The sequence below is a fragment of the Callithrix jacchus genome, chromosome 5 (assembly GCF_049354715.1).
Source record: "Callithrix jacchus isolate 240 chromosome 5, calJac240_pri, whole genome shotgun sequence".
Taxonomy (NCBI): domain Eukaryota; kingdom Metazoa; phylum Chordata; class Mammalia; order Primates; family Cebidae; genus Callithrix; species Callithrix jacchus.
Window position 1 is genome coordinate 78105424 of NC_133506.1, and position 19188 is coordinate 78124611.

At 38.7% G+C, this 19188-nt stretch overlaps 1 protein-coding gene across 20 annotated transcripts in view; it reads left to right on the forward strand.

The window, feature by feature from the left end:
* The window catches only part of DNAH9 (dynein axonemal heavy chain 9), a 422325-nt gene that overhangs the window by 45548 nt on the left and 357589 nt on the right, over positions 1 to 19188 (forward strand). For 14 of the 20 annotated variants that reach the window (XR_013535589.1, XR_013535590.1, XM_078373042.1 and 11 more), the window contains 5 exons: positions 1120 to 1375; positions 2458 to 2705; positions 12531 to 12666; positions 16703 to 16899; positions 17009 to 17433. Coding sequence is in view for 17 of the 20 variants with exons in the window: in XM_078373042.1 (XP_078229168.1) it covers positions 1120 to 1375; positions 2458 to 2705; positions 12531 to 12666; positions 16703 to 16899; positions 17009 to 17433 (1262 nt within the window). In the remaining 3 variants the exon portion in view is untranslated. The other 6 variants (XM_035300047.3, XM_035300053.3, XM_054255856.2 and 3 more) reach the window with 4 other exon arrangements.

The following is a 19188-nucleotide window of genomic DNA, read 5'->3' on the forward strand; positions in this document are numbered from 1 at the left end:
TTTATGTTTGGCACGACTTTCTCTACTTCCCTATTATGTCAATAGCCACACATTTTTTTTTCATAATTTTCTTTTCACTTTATACAGTTAAATTTTTAATACCTATCTTGAGCTTACTTCCAAGAAAACTGGAGACTGAGTCCATTTCCCCACAAAATGGTTACCATTTCTCTGCATGCTGAGTAGGGTTTGCCCACTGGCGATGAAGAATTGGCCCAGAGCACTGGAAGGACAGCTAGGAGCCAGGTGTCTTTATATGAGGGGGAAACAGAAAGAACCTGGGGCCATCTGGGGTGTTTCATCACCTGTACCTATGCCCATCAGTCCTCATGGCTTCAGGTAGAAACATCAATAAATAAGGAAAGATGAAGAAGAGGGTGCCTGGAAACCCTGTTGTCTCACTGGACCCTGTTGTTTCACTGGACTCTTTCTGCTTGGCTTCTTATTTCTTCAGTTGCTGCTAAATTTGGGACTCCACAGAAGTTCAAAGCTGCCTGGATGAGCTCCATTTCCTGACCTCCTAGCATGTTATGACAAGGAAATGCCAGCAGAGGGTTACAGAAGTTGTGGGATATTCCAAATGAATACACTGAATAATTAAAGTTTTACTATGGGCACCTCCTCTCAATCCTGTCAGTGACTTGCTATGACTGTTTCATTTGGAAAGAATGCCAGAGGTCTGAATTTGAGGCTTCTCATGAATGTTGGTAGCCCAGGCCAGACAATTCTCCTCTTTTAGACCACCACCCTTGGTCTAAAGGAGGAGACCATCCAGCCCAAGTGGGTGGGCCAGCATGAGCCCATCATTTCTACAGCCACATTGCCCAAAGCACAAAAGGCAGAGCCCTCCCCTGTCATCGCTCTTGTCTCTGTTATTAGTCTTTCCTCTCTTTATCATTTACAGATTTAGGAAACCTTGCTGCTTTCTGAGACATCTTCCTTCTGCCTGATACTTGATTTTCCTTTTCTGAGACTAGATTTAAGAAACTGATAGGAACAGAACTCAAGAAGAGACCCAGAAGATCTTTGGGCCTCCTGGGATTATTCAGTCCTTGACCAGTGCTGCAGATTATTCATTATCACTGAATGACAGGCAGTTGTGTTGCTTCTTTTCTCCAGCTGATATCAGTGCTGAAAGAAATGAGCTATCTTGAACCCAGAGAGATGAAACACATCCCAGAGACAGCAGCGGCCATGTTCTCCTCCAGGGATTTCTACCGGCAGCTTGTGGCCAATTTGGAGTTGATGGCAAATTGGTACAACAAGGTTATGAAAACTCTGCTGGAGGTGGAATTTCCATTAGTGGAGGAAGAGCTGCAAAATATTGATCTCCACCTCAGAGCAGCAGAGGAGACTTTCAACTGGAAAACAGAAGGTAACAGGGCACCACCTGAAGTCTGACAAAAGCATGGACATTCAGGGATCTAATAAAGTTCATAGAATTTAGTAGATTAAATAATTATTAGATTAATAATTCTTCAAATTATTCCCTGGTAATTCCATTTGGGTTTGAAACCTATCCAAGCAGAGAAGGCAAGAAGGGTTGGTATTCCTTTTCTTCCTTCTCTATGGATATAGTTGGTAAATTTAGAAAGCCTTGCTGCCATGCACGTTGGAAGCACGTTGGAAGCTGCATAAGATCTCCTACAGTCTCCAGCGTATATTGGGTGCTCCATGAGTGAGAGCTCTTACTATATTATCTTTGTTATTTAATTTCATTAACTAGATTGTAAGCATCTTAAAGCAGCATGCATTGACTTCTCTAGTATCCCTCAATTCAATAAACGTTCATTGGTTGATTAACATGTGCAGGGTACTGTGTGACAAGCTAGAGAGATTATGAGGTGTATGGAGCATGGTCTCTACCCTCAAAGAGCTCACATTTAGTGGGGAGCACAGACAGACAACCTAAGTTATATGGAGCCATGTGATGACTTTGATGAAAAGCCATCATAAAGTGTGATGAATAACAGGAGGAGGAGATTAATTCGAATGAGGGTCCTCAGAAGAGTTAAAGTTTGAAAAAAAAAATCACAATTGATTCATAAAAGTCTTAAAATGCCATATTAAACAAATTAGAACTTTATTTCACATATATAAGGAAAAGACATTTTCAAAATTTAACACAATGAAAGTGCTTAAAATATTAAAAGAATGATTAACCCAAATAAGGTCATCAAGTCTCACTGGTATTTGGATATAAAACTGTATTTCCTAACAGCTGTATCAACTTTTGTGTGCTTGGTAAGTAAGTGTTACCTCTTTCTCTTCCTCCATCATCAGGATCATGGTAAGGGTTGGCTGTTTAGTACAACTAGGAGGGAAAATAATTCTGATGATAATGAAGTTACTTATAGAAAAGTCTTATAAAATTGCAAGTATTAAATCCTTATCTTTCATAGCAACTAGCCCTTTATGCTACTGCAGGCTATTTCAATTAATTCTGTTTCTTTTGAGGAGCAGGCATTTGGGATTATGTCACTCAAATCACTAGTAGTATTCATGATCTTGAACAAAGAATTCAGAAAACTAAAGACAATGTGGAAGAGATCCAAAACATCATGAAAACATGGGTGGCTCCAGTATTTAAGAGAAAAGATGGAAAAAAAGAATCCCTTATTTCTCTGGATGATCAGCATGATCGAATGGAAAAATATTACAATCTCATCAAAGAATCTGGCCTTAAGATCCATGCCCTTGTTCAGGTAATAACCCAGCCACTAAGGTTCATGTATTACAAGTGTAGGGAAAGCTTCAAAAAGTGTGTTTGAGCACAGTAGTTATTTGAAAATTAGGACAGTCAATAAATGTGGTGTCTTCTGGAGTCAAGGATAGAGGTTTAGGCTGACAGCAAAAGACTAAAGCTAACATATAGGGCAAATGAAAAGTTACATTTTGGTATCAATGTGTTGAAATTATTACTATCTTCATGGTGACAACACTTAATTGTCACATGACTTAAGTCTCATACCTACCTCCAAGGGAACAGAAGAAGATGACCAGGACAGAATCCTAAATTATCCACTGCACTAACCACCCCCATCCCAACTTGCCCGCACAACCTAGTGTGGTTGTCCAGCATCATCCTTATAAGCCAGCTCCGTAGAGCCTAAAGAAATGAAAGATTTTCATGGTATCCCTAACTGTGCGTGATAAGAAAAAATGCAGAGTGCTGCACTTCATGCAGGAAAGCTCTGCCCTGCACTGTGGTCAGGGAAACTTTATGTCCCATCATCCAAGACTGAAGCTTCCTTGTGAACGATGGGAAAGGGTTATAAATGGCCACCAGCTGGAACCCTATGCAAGTAGCCAAAGGGCAGTGTTTGAAAAGCTGACTCCTGTGGGAAGTCACGAGTGAATCACAGTTGTTATCTGTGGATTATCTGTGGTTTGAAGCACAGAGAAAATGTTGAGCCTTAAGCTCTAGTGCTACCGGAATTAAAAGAAGATAATTACCCCAATTTTGTCTTTGAGAAATAGGGTCCCTCAATTTGATTTCATTTTTAACCCCTTCTGTCCCCATATTAGTAGCTGTTGTAGAACCCAAGCATCCACTTTTCATTCATCTTTCTTTCATCAAACCATTCATTTATCCACTCATTTACCCATCCATCCATCAGCTATATTTCCATAGCTGTCCTGGGCACTATATTGAATATCAAGAAAATGTAAGATACAGTCCCTGCTTTGAAGTAGAAGAAAACCATCAGGCAAAAACAAGAAACTACTTAAGATTTTAAAAGTTTGAAATCTATCTATGATCCATCTATCATCTGTGTATCTATCTATATGATGACATATGCTCAAATCCATGCTCTTGAAAGTCAGAATGAGAAAAAATTTAGGCAACTAAATTGCCAAATCAGTGAAACACGCATGGTAACCTAGAAAAAAGTAAGTATTGTAACATTTTAATTATCCAGGGGTCAACCAGAAAATAACCAAAAATGACCAGAAGCCAAAATACCACAAAAGTCTCTAAAAGTTCAGACAGTTTAATAATATCTCTTATTATGACACAAAAATCGTAGTTGACAGTTATCTAGTACCTACCATACACTACATACAGTGCCAAGCACTGTCCTAAGCACTGTCCATTTCATTTAATTCTCAATAAAATCAGATACTTCCATTATTTTATTGATGAGAAAACCAAGGCACAGAGAGGTTAAATTGTCCATAGCTGCCCAGCTAATAGGAGGCAGAGCTGTCTAACTGTAGCTCTGTATTTATCCAATATATTACACAACCTGCAGCATAGTCACAAAGGTCCCTTAGGTCAAATATAAAACTTAATAATTAGGCCTTAAATAATATTTGCCTTTTGATAAATATTATTAAATAAAAATCACTGAACAGAAGCTCCACAAACAAAAGCAATTCTTTGTATTTTTCTGCAAGTTGGTACATAGTTGGTGCTCAATAAAATATATGCTCAATGAAAAAAAATATTTTTTGAGACAGTGTCTGGCTTTGTTGCACAGGCTGGTGTGCAGTGGCATGATCTTGGCTCACTATACCCTGACCTGCTGAGCTCCGGGAATCAGGCAATCCTGAGCTCAAATCCCTAGTCTCAAGCAATCCTTCCACCTCAGCCTCCTACACAGCTGGAACTGCAGGCATGTACCATGAGCCCTGGATCATTTTTAAATTTTTTGTAGTGATGGGGCTCTCACTATGTTGCCCAGACTGGTCTTGAACTCCTGAGCTCAAGCAATTCTGCCACCTCGGCCTCCCAAAATGCTGGGATTATAACATGCTTGCCACTGCACATGGAGAAAAGAAATACATTTTTAAAAATCATATTCTATCTATCTTCATATATATAATTTTACAAAAATATAATCATTATGCATTATAGTTCTGTCATGTGATTTTTAATTTCAGTCGGTTTTAGGGAACAGTTGGATTTTGGTTACAGAAATAATTTCTTTATTGGTGATTTCTGAGATTTTGGTGCACCCATCACCCAAGCAGTGTACACTGCACTCAATTTGTAGTCTTACCCTCACCCCCTTCCCACCCTTTCCCCCAGTCCCCAAAGCCAATTGTAGCATTCTTATGCTTTTTCCTCCTCAGAGCTCAGTTCCCACTTATGAGTAAGAGCATATAATATTTGGTTTTTCATGTTTTAGTTGCTTCATTTAGAATAATGGTCTCCATTTCCATCCAGGTTGCTGCAAATGCCATTATTTCATTCCTTTATATGGCTGAGTAGCATCCCATGGTATATGCATGCCACAATTTCTTTATTCACTCATTAACTGATGAGCATTTGGGCTGGTTCCTTATTTTTGCTATTGTAAATTGTGATGCTATAAACATGCATGTACGAGTATCCTTTCATATGATGATTTCTTTTCCTCTGGGTAGATACCCAGCAGTGGGATTGCTGGGTCAAATGGTAGTTCTACTTTTAGTTCTTTAATGAATCTCCACACTGTTTTTCATAGTGGTTGTGCTAGTTTACATTCCCATCAGCAGTGGAAAAGTGTTCCCTTTTCACCACATCCATGCCAACATCTATTATTTTTTTATTTGTTTGATTATGGCCATTCTTACAGGAGTAATGTGATACTGTATTCTGGTTTTGATTTGCATTTTCCTGATCATTAGTGATGTTGAGAATTTTTTATATGTTTGTTGCCCATTTGTATATCTCCTTTTAAGAATTGTCTATTCACATCTTTAGCCCACTTTTTGATGGGATTGTTTGTTTTTTTCTTGCTGATTTGCTATAACTTGATTTTTAAAACAAGTGTACCTGATAACTGTCTAGGTCACTAATTATTTTTCTACAATATCATGCATAATGTTTAATTGTATGGATGCAACATGATTTGACTAACTCATCCCACTGTTGGATATTTGGGTACAGTTGGTTATTCATTTATTACAGTTGTAGGGTAATATACATGCGGTACAATGTACAGACAAGTATACATAGAGTTCATTGAGTTTTTTACAAATGTATACACTCAGGTAGCTATCACAATACAGAACATTTGTGATGACCCTAGAAAATTGCCTGTCCCTCTTTCCAACAAGTATATCCCCATTTTCCTACGAGCTCAGTCATTGATCAGCTTTTTGTCAATATAGAGTAGATTTGTCTTTTCCTATGAATGGAATGATATATCATGTTCTCTTTTCTGTCTGCCTTTTTAAAAACTTAGCCCAATGTTATTAAGATTTATCCATATTATTGCATTTATTATGAGTCTAATTCTTTGTTTTGCTGGAATTCCATTTTATGAATATAACAGAATTTCTTCATCCAGTCCCCTAATGATGGTCTTTGAGTTATTTCTAGTTTCTATTATAAATGAAGCTCCTATGTACAGTTTGATATAAGTTATTTCATGGACATATGTTTTCACTTCTCTTGAGAATTGTCAGGTCATCAGTAGGCATATGCTTAATGTTTGTAAGTAACAGCCCAGCAGTTTTCAAAAGCGATTGTGTAATTTATACTCCTAGTGGCAGTGTAATAAAGTTTAGTTGCTCTACCTCTTCACTAAATTGTGGGTTTGTGTTGTGGGTCTTTAAATTTTTAATATTTTAGTCAGTGTGTGCTGGTATCTCACTGGAATTTTAATTCGTCTTTCTCTGAAGATTTATACTTTTGAATATTTTTTCATATGCTGATTGGCCAGTTATATGAATTCTTCTATGAAGTGTCTATTTAAGTCTTTAATTTTAAATTGGATTGTTTGTAGTTTTAGGAATCCTTTATAGCTTCTGGATAAACATCTTTTGACAGATATGTGTATTGTGAATGTCTTCTCCAAATTGGTGGTTTACCTATTTCCTTATTCATATATTTTGATGAAAAACAGTTTTAAATTTTCATGTAGTGTGATTTCCCTTTTCTCCTCTTGTAGTTAGTATTTCTGAGTCCTAAGGAAACGACCCCAAAGATTGCAAAGAGTTTTTTTATTTTTTCTGTTTTAACTTTTTTATTTAGGAGTATCATCTGTCTTGAATCTTTTTTTTTTTTTTTTTGAGACGGACTCTTGCTCTGTCACCCCAGCTGGAGTGCAGTGACGTGATCTTGGCTCACTGCAACCTCTGCCTCCCAGGCTCAAGCAATTAACCTACCTCAGCCTCCTGAGTAGCTGGGATTACAGGTGCACACCACTGTGCCCAGCTGATTTTTGTATTTTTAGTAGATACTGGGTTTCACCTTTGTTGAAAATTGATTCATTGTATAAAATGTGACTATAAAATGTATATGGTAGAAAGTGCCAATGCCACTCATTCTTGATTATTGATCAAGAGAGAATCAATTATTAATAAATCTTAATATCAGGTACTAGATGTCCTTCTACTTAGTTTTTCCTTTTCAAGATCACTTTGGCTAGTATAGTTCTTTGTATATCCACATAAATTTTAGATTCAGGCTGCCAATTTCTAAGGGGAAAAAAGCTAGATGTGATTTTGATTGAGATTACATTAAATCCATAGGTTGATTTGAAGAGAACGAAGACTTTAACAATATTGACTATAGCAATTCATGAACATGGCATATGCTTCACTTAGTTAAGTCTCTAATTTTTCTTTGCATGCTTTGTAGTTTTTAGTGTAGAAGTCTCACACATTTTCCATCAAATCTATCACTGTTTTTTTATTTTTGCAGTGATACCATAAATGGAATTGTTTTATTAATTTTATTTTCCAATTACTATCAAGTAGTGTATAAAAGTATAATTGATTTTTACATATTGATATTCTGTGATCTTTCTAAATGTATTGGATATAGTAATTGCTTTGTAAATTTAGTATGATGATCTATGTAAGTAAGTCATTTGCAAATAGAGACAATATTACCTCTTTATTTACAATTTTTATGGATTTTTTTCTTTTTGTCCTTATTGTTCTGGCTAGAACCTTCAATATAACATTGAAGTGGTGAGAGTAGAAATGCTCGCCTCATTTCCAATTTTTTGGAGAAACATTCAGTAATTCGCCATTAAATTTTTAGCTGTAAAGATATGTGAATGTTCTTTACTAGACACAGGAAGACCCCCTTTTATTCCTAGTTGGCTAAAAGAATTTCATTATGATTAAACACTGAATTTTATCACATGATTTCTCTGTATATCTTGAGGTGGTTATATAATTTTACCCGTTTATTCTGTTAATGGGCACATTGTTTCTTTTTTTTAATGTTAAACAAATTTTACATTTCTGAAATAAATACTTGGTCATGTCATATTAATCTTTTTATGTATCATAGAGTTCAATTTGATAATTTTAAAAGATTTTTGTACATGCGTTTATGAATGACATTTATCTTCTACTTTTATTTTCTTTTGATGTTCTTGTTTTGGTGTTAAGATTATGTTAGTCTTATCAATTGAGTTGGGAAATATTTTCTCTTTTATTTTCTGAAAAAGTTTGTGGAAGTTTTAGTGCACTCCACTAGACTGGAGTGCAGTGATGCTGTCTCGACTCACTGCAATTTCTACCTCCCAGGTTCAAGTGATTCTTGTGCCTCCGCCTCCCAAATAGCTGGGATTACAGGGATGTGCCACCATGCCCAGCTAATTTTTGTATTTTTAGTAGAGATGAGGTTTTGGCCAGACTGGTCTTGAACTCCTGGCCTCAAATGACCCACCTGCCTTGGCCTCCCAAAGTGCTGGGATTACAGGTGTGAGCCACCATGCCCAGCTCTTGTTATAACTTCTTTTACTTAGTGGTCATTTTGAAGTTTGTTGTTTAATTCCCATATATTTAGAGCTTCTCCGGATCTCTTTAAAAATTGGTATCGAATTTAATTCTGTTGTGCTCAGAGAAGATACTCTGTAAGCTTTCAGTCTTTGGGAATTACTGAGACTTGTTCCATGACCCAGAATATGGTCTATCTCTTAGTGAGTGTTCCTTGGAGACTTGACAATAATGTTTATTCTCCTTTTGTTGGGGGTAGTGTTCTAGAAATACAAATTAGTTCAAAGGAGTTGATAGCATTGTTGTGATCTTTTGCAGGCTATTTGTCATATCAATTACTGAAGGTAGAGTGTTAAATATCCACTTACAATTTGGGATTTGTCTATTTAAATTTTAGTTCTGTTAGTTTTTTTTTTGTCATGGGTTTGAAGTTAGTTCTGTTATAATAATTACAACTGTCACATTTATAATTTTTATAACATTTTATCACATTTATAATTATTATAACATTTATTATTATAACTTCCTAATTAATTGACCATTTTGTAATTATGGAACTCTTTTTATTTCTAACATTACCCCCTTTTTTGAAGTCTATTTTTTTCTGATAATAATATAGCCTTTCCTTTCTGATTCATTATTCTAACTTTTTGTATTTTGCATCTTTTCCCACCATTTTAACATCAACCTATTTGTTTCCTTGGATTGAAATTTCTTGTCTTTATAGTCAACATATAATACAAATTGACTTTTTTAAGTCTAACAACTCTGCCTATTCATTGGAATGCATAGACTATTTACATTTAATGTAAGTATCCATATGGTTGAATTTAGCTCTACTAAATTTTGCTGTTTGTTTTCTATTTGTTTCATTGCTTTTTTTTCCTCTGCTCTTCCATTCTCACCTGCTTGTTGGGTAATTGTATATTTTTTAGTGTTCTATTTTAATTTCTCCTTTGGCATTTCAGCTTTACCATGTTACATTACATTTCTAGTGGTTGTTCCAGGTTTCAGTATGCACCTTCAGCTTGTCACGATCTACTTAAAGTTTTCCCACAGAAACTTTGCCATAGTGTGGTGTAATTTAACCTCTCACCTATCTTTTGTATTGCTGTTGTGTGAGATACTTATATATATATGCACACGCATAATATACAGTCATAGTAAAATATATGATATCTATTAATATGCATATTAAGCCCCACAATGCAGTGTTATAGTTTTTACTTTAAAAATATAAGAAAAAATTTTTACAATGTTTTATATTTACCCACGTACTCATCATTTTCAGGCTTGTTATTGATGTAAATTACCATCTGGGATTATTTCTCTTCAGCCTGAAGAAATTTATTTAGTAGTTCTTTAAGTTTAGGTCTGCTTATGAAATATTCTCTCAGTCTTTGTTTATCTAAAAATGTCCTTATTTCATTTTTGCTTTTAAAGGACAGTTTCATTGGGAACACATTGTGTATAGATAGTTTTTTTTTTCTTTCTCAAGTTATTTCATTATCTCCTACCCTCCAATGTTTTTTCATAAGAAGCCAGTCATAATTTCTATCTTTGTTTCTCTCTATGTAATATATTATTTATCTTGAGCTAATTTTAGTAGATTCTTTTTTCATCTTTGGTATTTTTTCAGTGTGACAATAATGTTTCTAAGTTGATTTTCATTGTGTTCTTCATGCTTGGAGTTAGTAAGTTTCTTGAAACTCTTTTCACTAAATTTTGTGAAATTATGATGTTCTTGTCTGCTAAAATTTCAACATCTGTGTTATTTTCTGAGTCTATTTCTTTTCTTTTTTTTCCTTTTTAATGAGACAGAGTTTAATTTCTCTCACATAAAATAGGTTAAATGAGTAGGCTTTCCAAGGTTAGTATGACAATTATGAAATGAAAGACCTACCCAGATTATTTTCTGAATTCATTCTTAGTGACTGTTTTCTCTCCTGGTTAAATATCACATTTATCTGCTTCTTTGTATGTCTAGTAATTTTTTTTATTATGTGCTAGACTTGTTGAATGCCACTTAAATGCCATTTGAGAATCTGGATTTTCTTCCTTTACAGAGTTTGAGTTTTGTTTTGGAGGCCACTAATTTACTGATGGATCACCTTGATCCTGTTGAGGCTCACTTTTTAAGGATCTAATGAGGACTGACTCTGGAATTGAGCTGCTCTAATTCTAATTCATGGTGTTTCCAGGGTCTCAACTGAATTCCTGGGTTATCTGCAAGGTTGCTTCATTATTTCTGACATTCTCCAACATTCTGTCACCTACATAATTTCCATTCAGCTTAGAGTCTTCTGCAACTATTGTTCACCAGGTCTTACAGAGCCTAGCTCGAAACATACACAGCTGATTCCTAGGTCAGACTCAAGAGGACCCAGCCACCACAGCAGCACCAAACTCCAGATTCCGTCTTCTCTGCTCATCAGCATGAATGCTCTAACTGAGCTCCACTAACCTATGCCATAGTTTTGAAAGGGTCTTTGGATAGAAAGCCAGGTGGTGGTGAGGCTCACCTTGAGTATGTCCCTTCTTTCGAGGATCACATCCTCGTTCTGTCTGTTATTCAGTTACCCAAACTAATTATTTCCTTTATTATTATCAGTTCTATGTTTGTTTGCAGAAGAAGAGCAAGTACAATCTGACTCTTTTCTGTTGTGGTTAAAATCAGAAACTCAGATTATTTCTTCCTACTTCATAGAAAATTCCAACACGTTTGTTTCTTAGACTGCAGTAGATTTGAGGCAGTAAACAAAGGTGAAAGATATAGATATTACATTGATAGCTTGACAATCAGAGAAGGTAGAACAATTATACAAAGCAGTCATAAATGCTAGAAGTTATTTAATGTGGAAGCAAACAAGTGTACACATTGTAACACCTGAGAGCAACTCTATTGTCACCGTGTTGTGATTTACATGATGATGGACTTTAAGTCATGAAGAAAATACATCTTAAATCTACTTAGGAAAGAAAGGTGTGGGTATCACATTTTAAAAATTGTAGAGTTGTTTTATCTAAAAGCAAGATCATGAGATTATTTAAATCCAGAGGGATTTATAAAATGGCAATACATCCTAAAGGGGTAAATGTGAGTCATCTAGAAATGTTACTTCTGCAAGTTAGTGCCTGAAGATATTAGATAACTGGAAAACTGCTGTAAAAAAGTGTTAATAATGCAAATAATGAAAAGTAAATGGGATGTCTGTCCTTGGCATTGCTGAGCTTTAGGCTTCCTTTCCTTGAAGCCCAAACCTTGTTACCATGGTGATGCTTGGCCACCAATAGGTCAAGAGTGAGTGTCTCATGTAAAAGAGAAGGTGGGGAGGGAGGAGGGGAGAGGGAGAAAGAAACATTTTTTATTTGTATGCATTTTCTAAATCACTCAGTATGATTGCAAAACACTTCAGCTCATTTCTGATAATTAAGCAGAAAATGCTTTGCTTTTTTGAACCTCAACTTTTTATTAAAATTTGAATCTTAATGCTATCTACCCTTAAAATTCCTTCCTCTGCCTACCCTAACTTCTGCCCTGATGTAGCTTCCCCCACGGTATGTCAATCAATACTTAGGAGGCACACACATTGCATCCATTAGCATTGCTTCTGAGAAGCTGGACCAACCCCATCCTCCTTCCTCAGGGACAGGTTGGACTATATTCCTGTCATGGACTAACTTTGCCGTCCTTTCAATCAGTGGTAATACTCGTTAGGCAGAGTGGATTCGATAAACATTTAAAAAATTTTCCACAAGAGGGTTTTTTCTCTGTGTGTTGTTTTTATTTTGACTGTTGGTTACGCCAGTTCTTTCATGCTATTAAACAAGGTTTTTATCCTTTCTTCTTTCTTTTATAGGAAAACATGGGACTATTTTCAGCAGACCCAACTTCCAATATCTGGAAGACTTACATTAACTGTATTGACAAGATGTTGCTGAATGGATTCTTTCTTGCCATTGAGTGCTCCCTCAAGTATCTCCTGGAAAATACTGGTACTCACTGGTTTATGGATGCGAGATATTATTGGAAAGATAACAACAGTAACATTTGTTGAATTATATTGAAGAGCAACTCAGTGCTCTGAGACTTTTCCCAAAAGGTTGTAGACATTTTGTGAATGATACACAGTAGAATAGAAAAGGTTTTGAACTTCTAAATTGTTCAAAAACAAAAGATTTCTGATGTTTAAAATTAGATAATAAACCAAGCTGTAAGATAGTGACGCACATAGCAAAAGTAAAAGCATAAAAGCGAATTCCATCTAAATCAAGCTTCAGTAAAGAGGAATGACCAAATTAAGCAGCAGGAAGCACTGCTGGTAATGAAGGCAGAAAGCTTCATCCAAGCTTGACTTGGATGGGACAATGGGTGGGGGGCATTCTGTGCCTTCAAGCTTCATGTGCTTGATCTCCGTAGCCTTTGGAGAACACAAGGAGATTGTGGCAGCCAGGTTAAATGGAAGAAACAGAAGTTTTTCTGAGTGAAAGAGTCACACAAGAAGCAGAAGAGGAGGTAATTTTCAGAAGAAAAATAAATGTTTAGAACATAATGGGCATTCTTTGTAGCTTTTAAAAAATAGTTAAGGGCTTTGAATTTTTAGTGGATAAACTGGGGTAAGGTGCACAGAGTTAAAGATACAGAAAGGGCTAACCTTGGCTAGGAAATGATGAGATGGACAGGACAGAAGAGTTTAGAAGTAAAAGTTGAATTAAACCTTCACATTCTAGCAGATTCTGTGTTGCTTAGCAAGGAACTTATAGAAAGATTTGTCGAAACAAAAAGGCAGAGGTAAATATTTTGAAGCTAGAGGATGGAAGTAAGATGAGAGCTTTTAAGAACTCAAGGATCAAAATGAAATACCGATATAAAATAAATAGTCCAAGGCCAATGTCCAGATATCCAGCCCATAAAAGAGACTACATGCAGACACCTAGGTTGAGAATACAGAGAGAAGCAAGGCCCAGCACTGAGTGTAGCCCCAGTGGTCATCCCCATGGTCTTGATAGATAGAATGGCTGAGGTGTGAGGCATGGTCTTTGCTTGCAGGATACAGGGGTGCTCCAAACTAAGGAGATCAATGACAGGACTCAGGAAATCCAGCATAGTTAGCAAGGTGGGAGACCATCTTCCAGAGCCTGGGAGCAACAAGCCAATGGGGCATGGAACACGGGCACCATGTCTGGACAACTGGCTCTTACAGACCAACACTGGTGGTGTTCACCTTAGTGGACTGACCAAACTACTTCTTATGCTGGAGGTTCAGGGGGCTTCATCACTCATCCTTCCATAGAGAATCTAGGAAGACACCCCAGCCACACTTGGGAGCAGGCAAGGTACTAGAAATGGTGCCTTAATGGTTCCATCCTTGACTAGTGGCTATCTGGTTCTCCTGATCTGGGCTGCCTGATGCGTGACATGTGTCCACTTGTGGGAAGGACAGAGTGGGACCAGGGGATGGAGAGAAGAGATGGCTGTCTTTCTCCAAGATTACCAAAGTGTCCATCCCTTTGTGGAAAAAGGAGAGCAGGGAACACATTTTCTTCACCATATAGAGGCCCTTCAAATTCTCCTTTGAATGGGCAGGAGCTAAATTTAGCAGCTGCCTGAGCTGAAGCACTATAGATAAAATTTTAAAGGTACTGGTTATCTAGGGGGAAGTAGAGGAGCCTAAAGGGGCCTCTGAGAAGAAAATCATGGTGACCCCTTACAGTGGCTCAGTTGGATGGCTTTTTCATCCTAGGTCTACCTTACCATTTTGTTTTCTTGTATCTGGTCAGGCCCACAATAAATGAGGATAAGGCCCTGGAAAATGGTAGAGACACAGGATGGAAGGAACCTGTCCACCAAACTGAAACATTCACCTTGGACTATTACTTGGAGAGGAGCCTACAGCATGGGGGGTGCTTTTATGACATTGTTGAAAGCATTCCCAAGACCTGGGTTGATCTCCCTGTCATCCATCAACCCAAACCCTGCATACGTTTATGCTTCCCACTCCATAGAGAAATGTTCTTCCTCCCTTTACCTAGTGAAATGATTTATGTATGCCAAGATTGGAACCAGGACAATCCGCTTTGGATGATAATTACATTGGCGTTACATCCGATGTAGAGATTACAGTCCCATGTCAACATACAGGGCAAAAATCTCATATAATCAAAACATTATTTCAAGTCTTTGAATTCTGCATACTATACACAATCTTATCTATTAATTTATAAGTACATATGTATATTAATGCAGAATATGTCATGAGTATATATATAAAATATGGGTGATTTTATAAACTATATTATTTTATAAACTTACAGTCGTTTTTATAAACTATACTATTTTATAGACTTATATAATTACTTTGTTATTGGTAAATTTGTGTTCCTGTCAGTTAATTAGGACTCTCCTGAGTCCAATAATGCTAATTTGTCATCCCTCCAGTTCTGAAGGCAAGGCCCTAGTCTTACGTATTTCGAGGATACTGCAGTATTTTAGTTAGGGTGAGTGGCTAAACTGTGCCAACAAAAACTCTATCAACAATATGGTTTAAAGGACAAAGAAGTCTACCCTTGAAAGCAAAAGGCCAAGGTGGGTGTTCCAGTTTGGTGGGCAGATTCCTTCCATCCTGTGGCTCCATTCTTCAGGGCCTGGTCTTCATTTCCAGGGCTGAGTTGACTCACTGCCATGTCCAATTCCAGTCTGCTAGAGGAGAAAGAGAGTTAGTATAGAGAAGGGTCACCTGTAATCTCAGGAGTCCCAACCCACAAGTGGCATCATCACATCTTCCTAACATCCACTGGTGAGGAAATTTCATTGCCACACCTGTCTGCAAGCAGGGCTGGGAAATCTGGTCAAATCCCAGTTATCACTCTATTTCTAGGGAAGAAGACAACAATGGATTTCAGTGAACATTCTCTACTACCCATAGTATTCAGCCCTTAACAGGCTCCTAAATATGTCTACAATCAAAAAGTCATATAAAAATAAGTGGTTATTGATGAAAGTTTAAGCATATATCTTGTACCTGGAACATCTTGCTCTATGTTGTATTTTGATTTAAATTTAGCAAGGCAAGTTGACCTAGTAAGTAATCAGGGATTTGTTAATTATTCCTACTGTTTTTAAAATTTTTATCACTGCAGGACCACAGCAATAAATTAAGTTGTTTCTTAGAAAAGGAAAAGGAGCAGAATAGGCAGAATTGTAATTTCTCTTTGTGGTTGGTGTCCGTACATCATTGACAAGCTTGGCCACATTTGCCTAGTGGCGACCAGTGTGAATAAACTTTGCCTAGGAAGAAATAAGCTGCTTCGAAGAAATGGGCTTTGAAAAATCAACCTCTTCTCATCTGGGCGTGGTGGCTCATGCCTATAATCCCAGCACTTTGGGAGGCTGAGGTGGGCGGATCACAAGGTCAGGAGTTTGAGACCAGCCTGGATAATATGGTGACACCCTGTCTCTACTAAAAATACAAAAATTAGATGGGCATGGTGGCAGGCACCTGTAATCCTAGCTACTTGAGAGGCTGAGGCAGGAGAATTACTTGAACCCAGGAGGAGGGGGTTGCAGTGAGCCAAGATTATGCCCCTGCTCTCCAGCCTGGGCAACAGAATGAGATTCCACTCTGTTGGAGAAAAAAAAGAAAAAAAGAAAAATCAACCTTTTCTCAACCAGAGGCTGGACTGTCCCCAAGAGGCGTTTGAGAAAGTGGAAGGGGAGTATGGCTTGGGCTGATCCAGCACTGGAATGTGTTCCATGAAGACAAGGAAAGCAAATATCCTGCAGTGCCCAGGAGAGCTTTGCACCAGAATTGGGCTATTCAAATGTCAGTGGTTCCCTGGTTGAGAAGCCCTACAAGACTATCACCCTCACATCGTATGGGATGTAAACAGATTTTACATTTCCATTTCCCTACAGTCTAGCTAGCAGCTTATCTAAAGGAAAGCATTACTCTTAAGTGCTTTTAAAACACTCCTCCACTTTGTCCACTTGATCTGCTCTTTGTTTTGTTTGCGTGTTTTCTGTGTTTTTCAGAGTGTAAGGCAGGACTTACCCCAATATTTGAAGCACAACTGACTCTAGCCATCCCAGAGCTAGTTTTCTATCCATCTCTGGAGCCTGGAGTGAAGGGGGGTTTCTATGACATTGTTGAGGGTCTCGTCACCAGCATTTTTGCGATCTCATCTCTGGTGCCACGGCTTTCCCCACAAAACGGCTCTCCGCACTATCAGGTACTGGAGCTGAAGCCACCGTGCCCTCCACCTGTGTCCCCTCCAGCCGAATCTTGAACTCTAGGCCACGCACTGGTGTAACCTGCCTGCTGTTGTCTCACTTTTTCAGGTAGAACTGGACAACATGCCAGTTTTGGCAAACATGAGGCGCACACTCATGGAGAGAGTCCAGAGGATGATAGGCCTCTGCTGTGGCTATCGGAGCACCTTCAACCAGTATTCCTACCTGTATGTGGAGGACCAGAAGGAGGTTCTGGGTCAGTTTCTGCTGTATGGGCACATCCTTACTCCGGAGGAGATTGAAGACCATGTAGAAGACGGCATCCCAGAGAACCCTCCCCTCCTTTCTCAGTTTAAAGTGCAAATCGACTCCTATGAAACGCTCTATGAAGAGGTGTGCAGGCTGGAGCCCATCAAGGTGTTTGACAGCTGGATGAAAATTGATATTCGACCCTTTAAGGCATCTCTGCTGAACATTGTTAAGAGGTGGAGCCTCCTGTTCAAACAGCATCTTGTGGACCACGTCACTCACAGGTACTATAGTTGTTTTCACTTTCTTCCAGCATGCTAGGCTGCGAGGAACACCATGTTTTTCATATTTTTCTCCACGGGTATGTTGGTTAAATTAAAAATTAAGACAGCAGCTGGGCACTGTGGCTCATGCCTGTAATCCCAGCACTTTGGGAGGCTGAGGTGGGTGGATCATGAGATCAGGAGTTCAAGACCAGCCTGGCCAATATGGTGAAACCCTGCCTCTACTAAAAATGCAAAAATTAGCCAGGCATGGTGGCGGGCACCTGTGGTCCCAGCTACTGAGGAGGCTGAGGCCAGAGAATCACTTGAACCCAGGAGGCAGAGGTTGCAGTGAGCTGAGATCATACCACTACACTCCAGCCTGGGCGACAGAGTGAGACGTCATCTCAAATAAAAAAAAAAATTAAGACAGCTGGTCAGAGGTTCTAGGCTTTTGGACACCCTGGTAACTTACGTCCTACCCTTTTGTTTGTTCACCAGATAAAGCCTCTTTGTTTTGTTTTCCATTTGACATCCAGTGTGTGAAAGACGTGTGGTTGCATGGTAATGTTAGAGACAATAATAGCACATCAAGCTCCCTTCACAGCCCCATGTGATCCCTTTAAGCTTGGGAAGCAGAGGGCTTCTGATGAGCCTCTTTGTTTTACTTCTACCACTTACTCCTTGTCTCAGATTATCCAACTGGGCAATGTGGACGTCATCGAAACCCCACACTCCTGACTGCCTGTCTGTGCCATTCTCACTGTGCGACAGACTGGATATGAAACTCTGGTCTGTCCTACTGTGACCTAGACTACCCAGCCCAGCAGTAGTCTCTCTAAGCCATAGTATCATCCTCTGAATGAATAATCCATGAGGTCAACAGTCCCCTGGTCACTTTACCTTGGCCTAGTCCCCAGAGACCCAACACAATTAGAATCTCAACTCCCATCTCAGAACCCACTGGGGGAGCACCAGTCCCTCTGCGCAGCGATCACCCTTTGGAGTGCTGGACAACGCTGCAGGGAGGCCAACCTGACCCTGTCCTTAGTTTCATGCTGATTTTGCTTAATGCTGCCATTGCCTTGCTCCATGACCTGGAGCCAGGCAATATTGAGAATTTTATCTATCTACAGATAAACTTTGAGAGACTTTCCAAGGGTAATGTTTGACCACCCTAGGAAACCCCAAGAACGCTTTGTGGGGATGTCTTAAATATGGCTTCCCGGGTATTCTTCCACATTCATGAAAGCTTTTGTTCCCCCAGGAACTCGGAGGCAAGAAGAAATGCTGGTGGGTGGTAGGACTGTGACAGAGCCCCAGAGTGGAGCATTGTTGGAGGGGACAGATGCTTTGTGGTCCCTCTCTATTGCTAGGTCTGGTAATCCAAGGACAAGGCAGCATGTTTCAAAATGCCAGTTTTATTATTCAGGCATGACAAGGCCACAGAGCAGGGGATGACTGCCATAAAAAGGTAGATTGTTACTCACAGTTCCCAGGAGGACAGTGTATAGCATGCCACACAGCCACAGCAGGAAACTCCAGAGTCTTCCAGGAGGCAGAGAGGAGTGGAGAATACAGGCAGGGGCCTTTGTTGTGATTTCTGTGGGAAGGAATAGGTGAGGCATGGCAAGCAGGTTTAGGATTGGTGAATTTGAACATTTCAGCAGCTCTGGGGTTTAGAGACTTTTTCTAATTGTCTGGGACCTTGCCTTGGGCTGATTAGGGCAGCAGGATAATCGCCCAGAGCATGAGAGCTGGTTGGACTCTGGAATG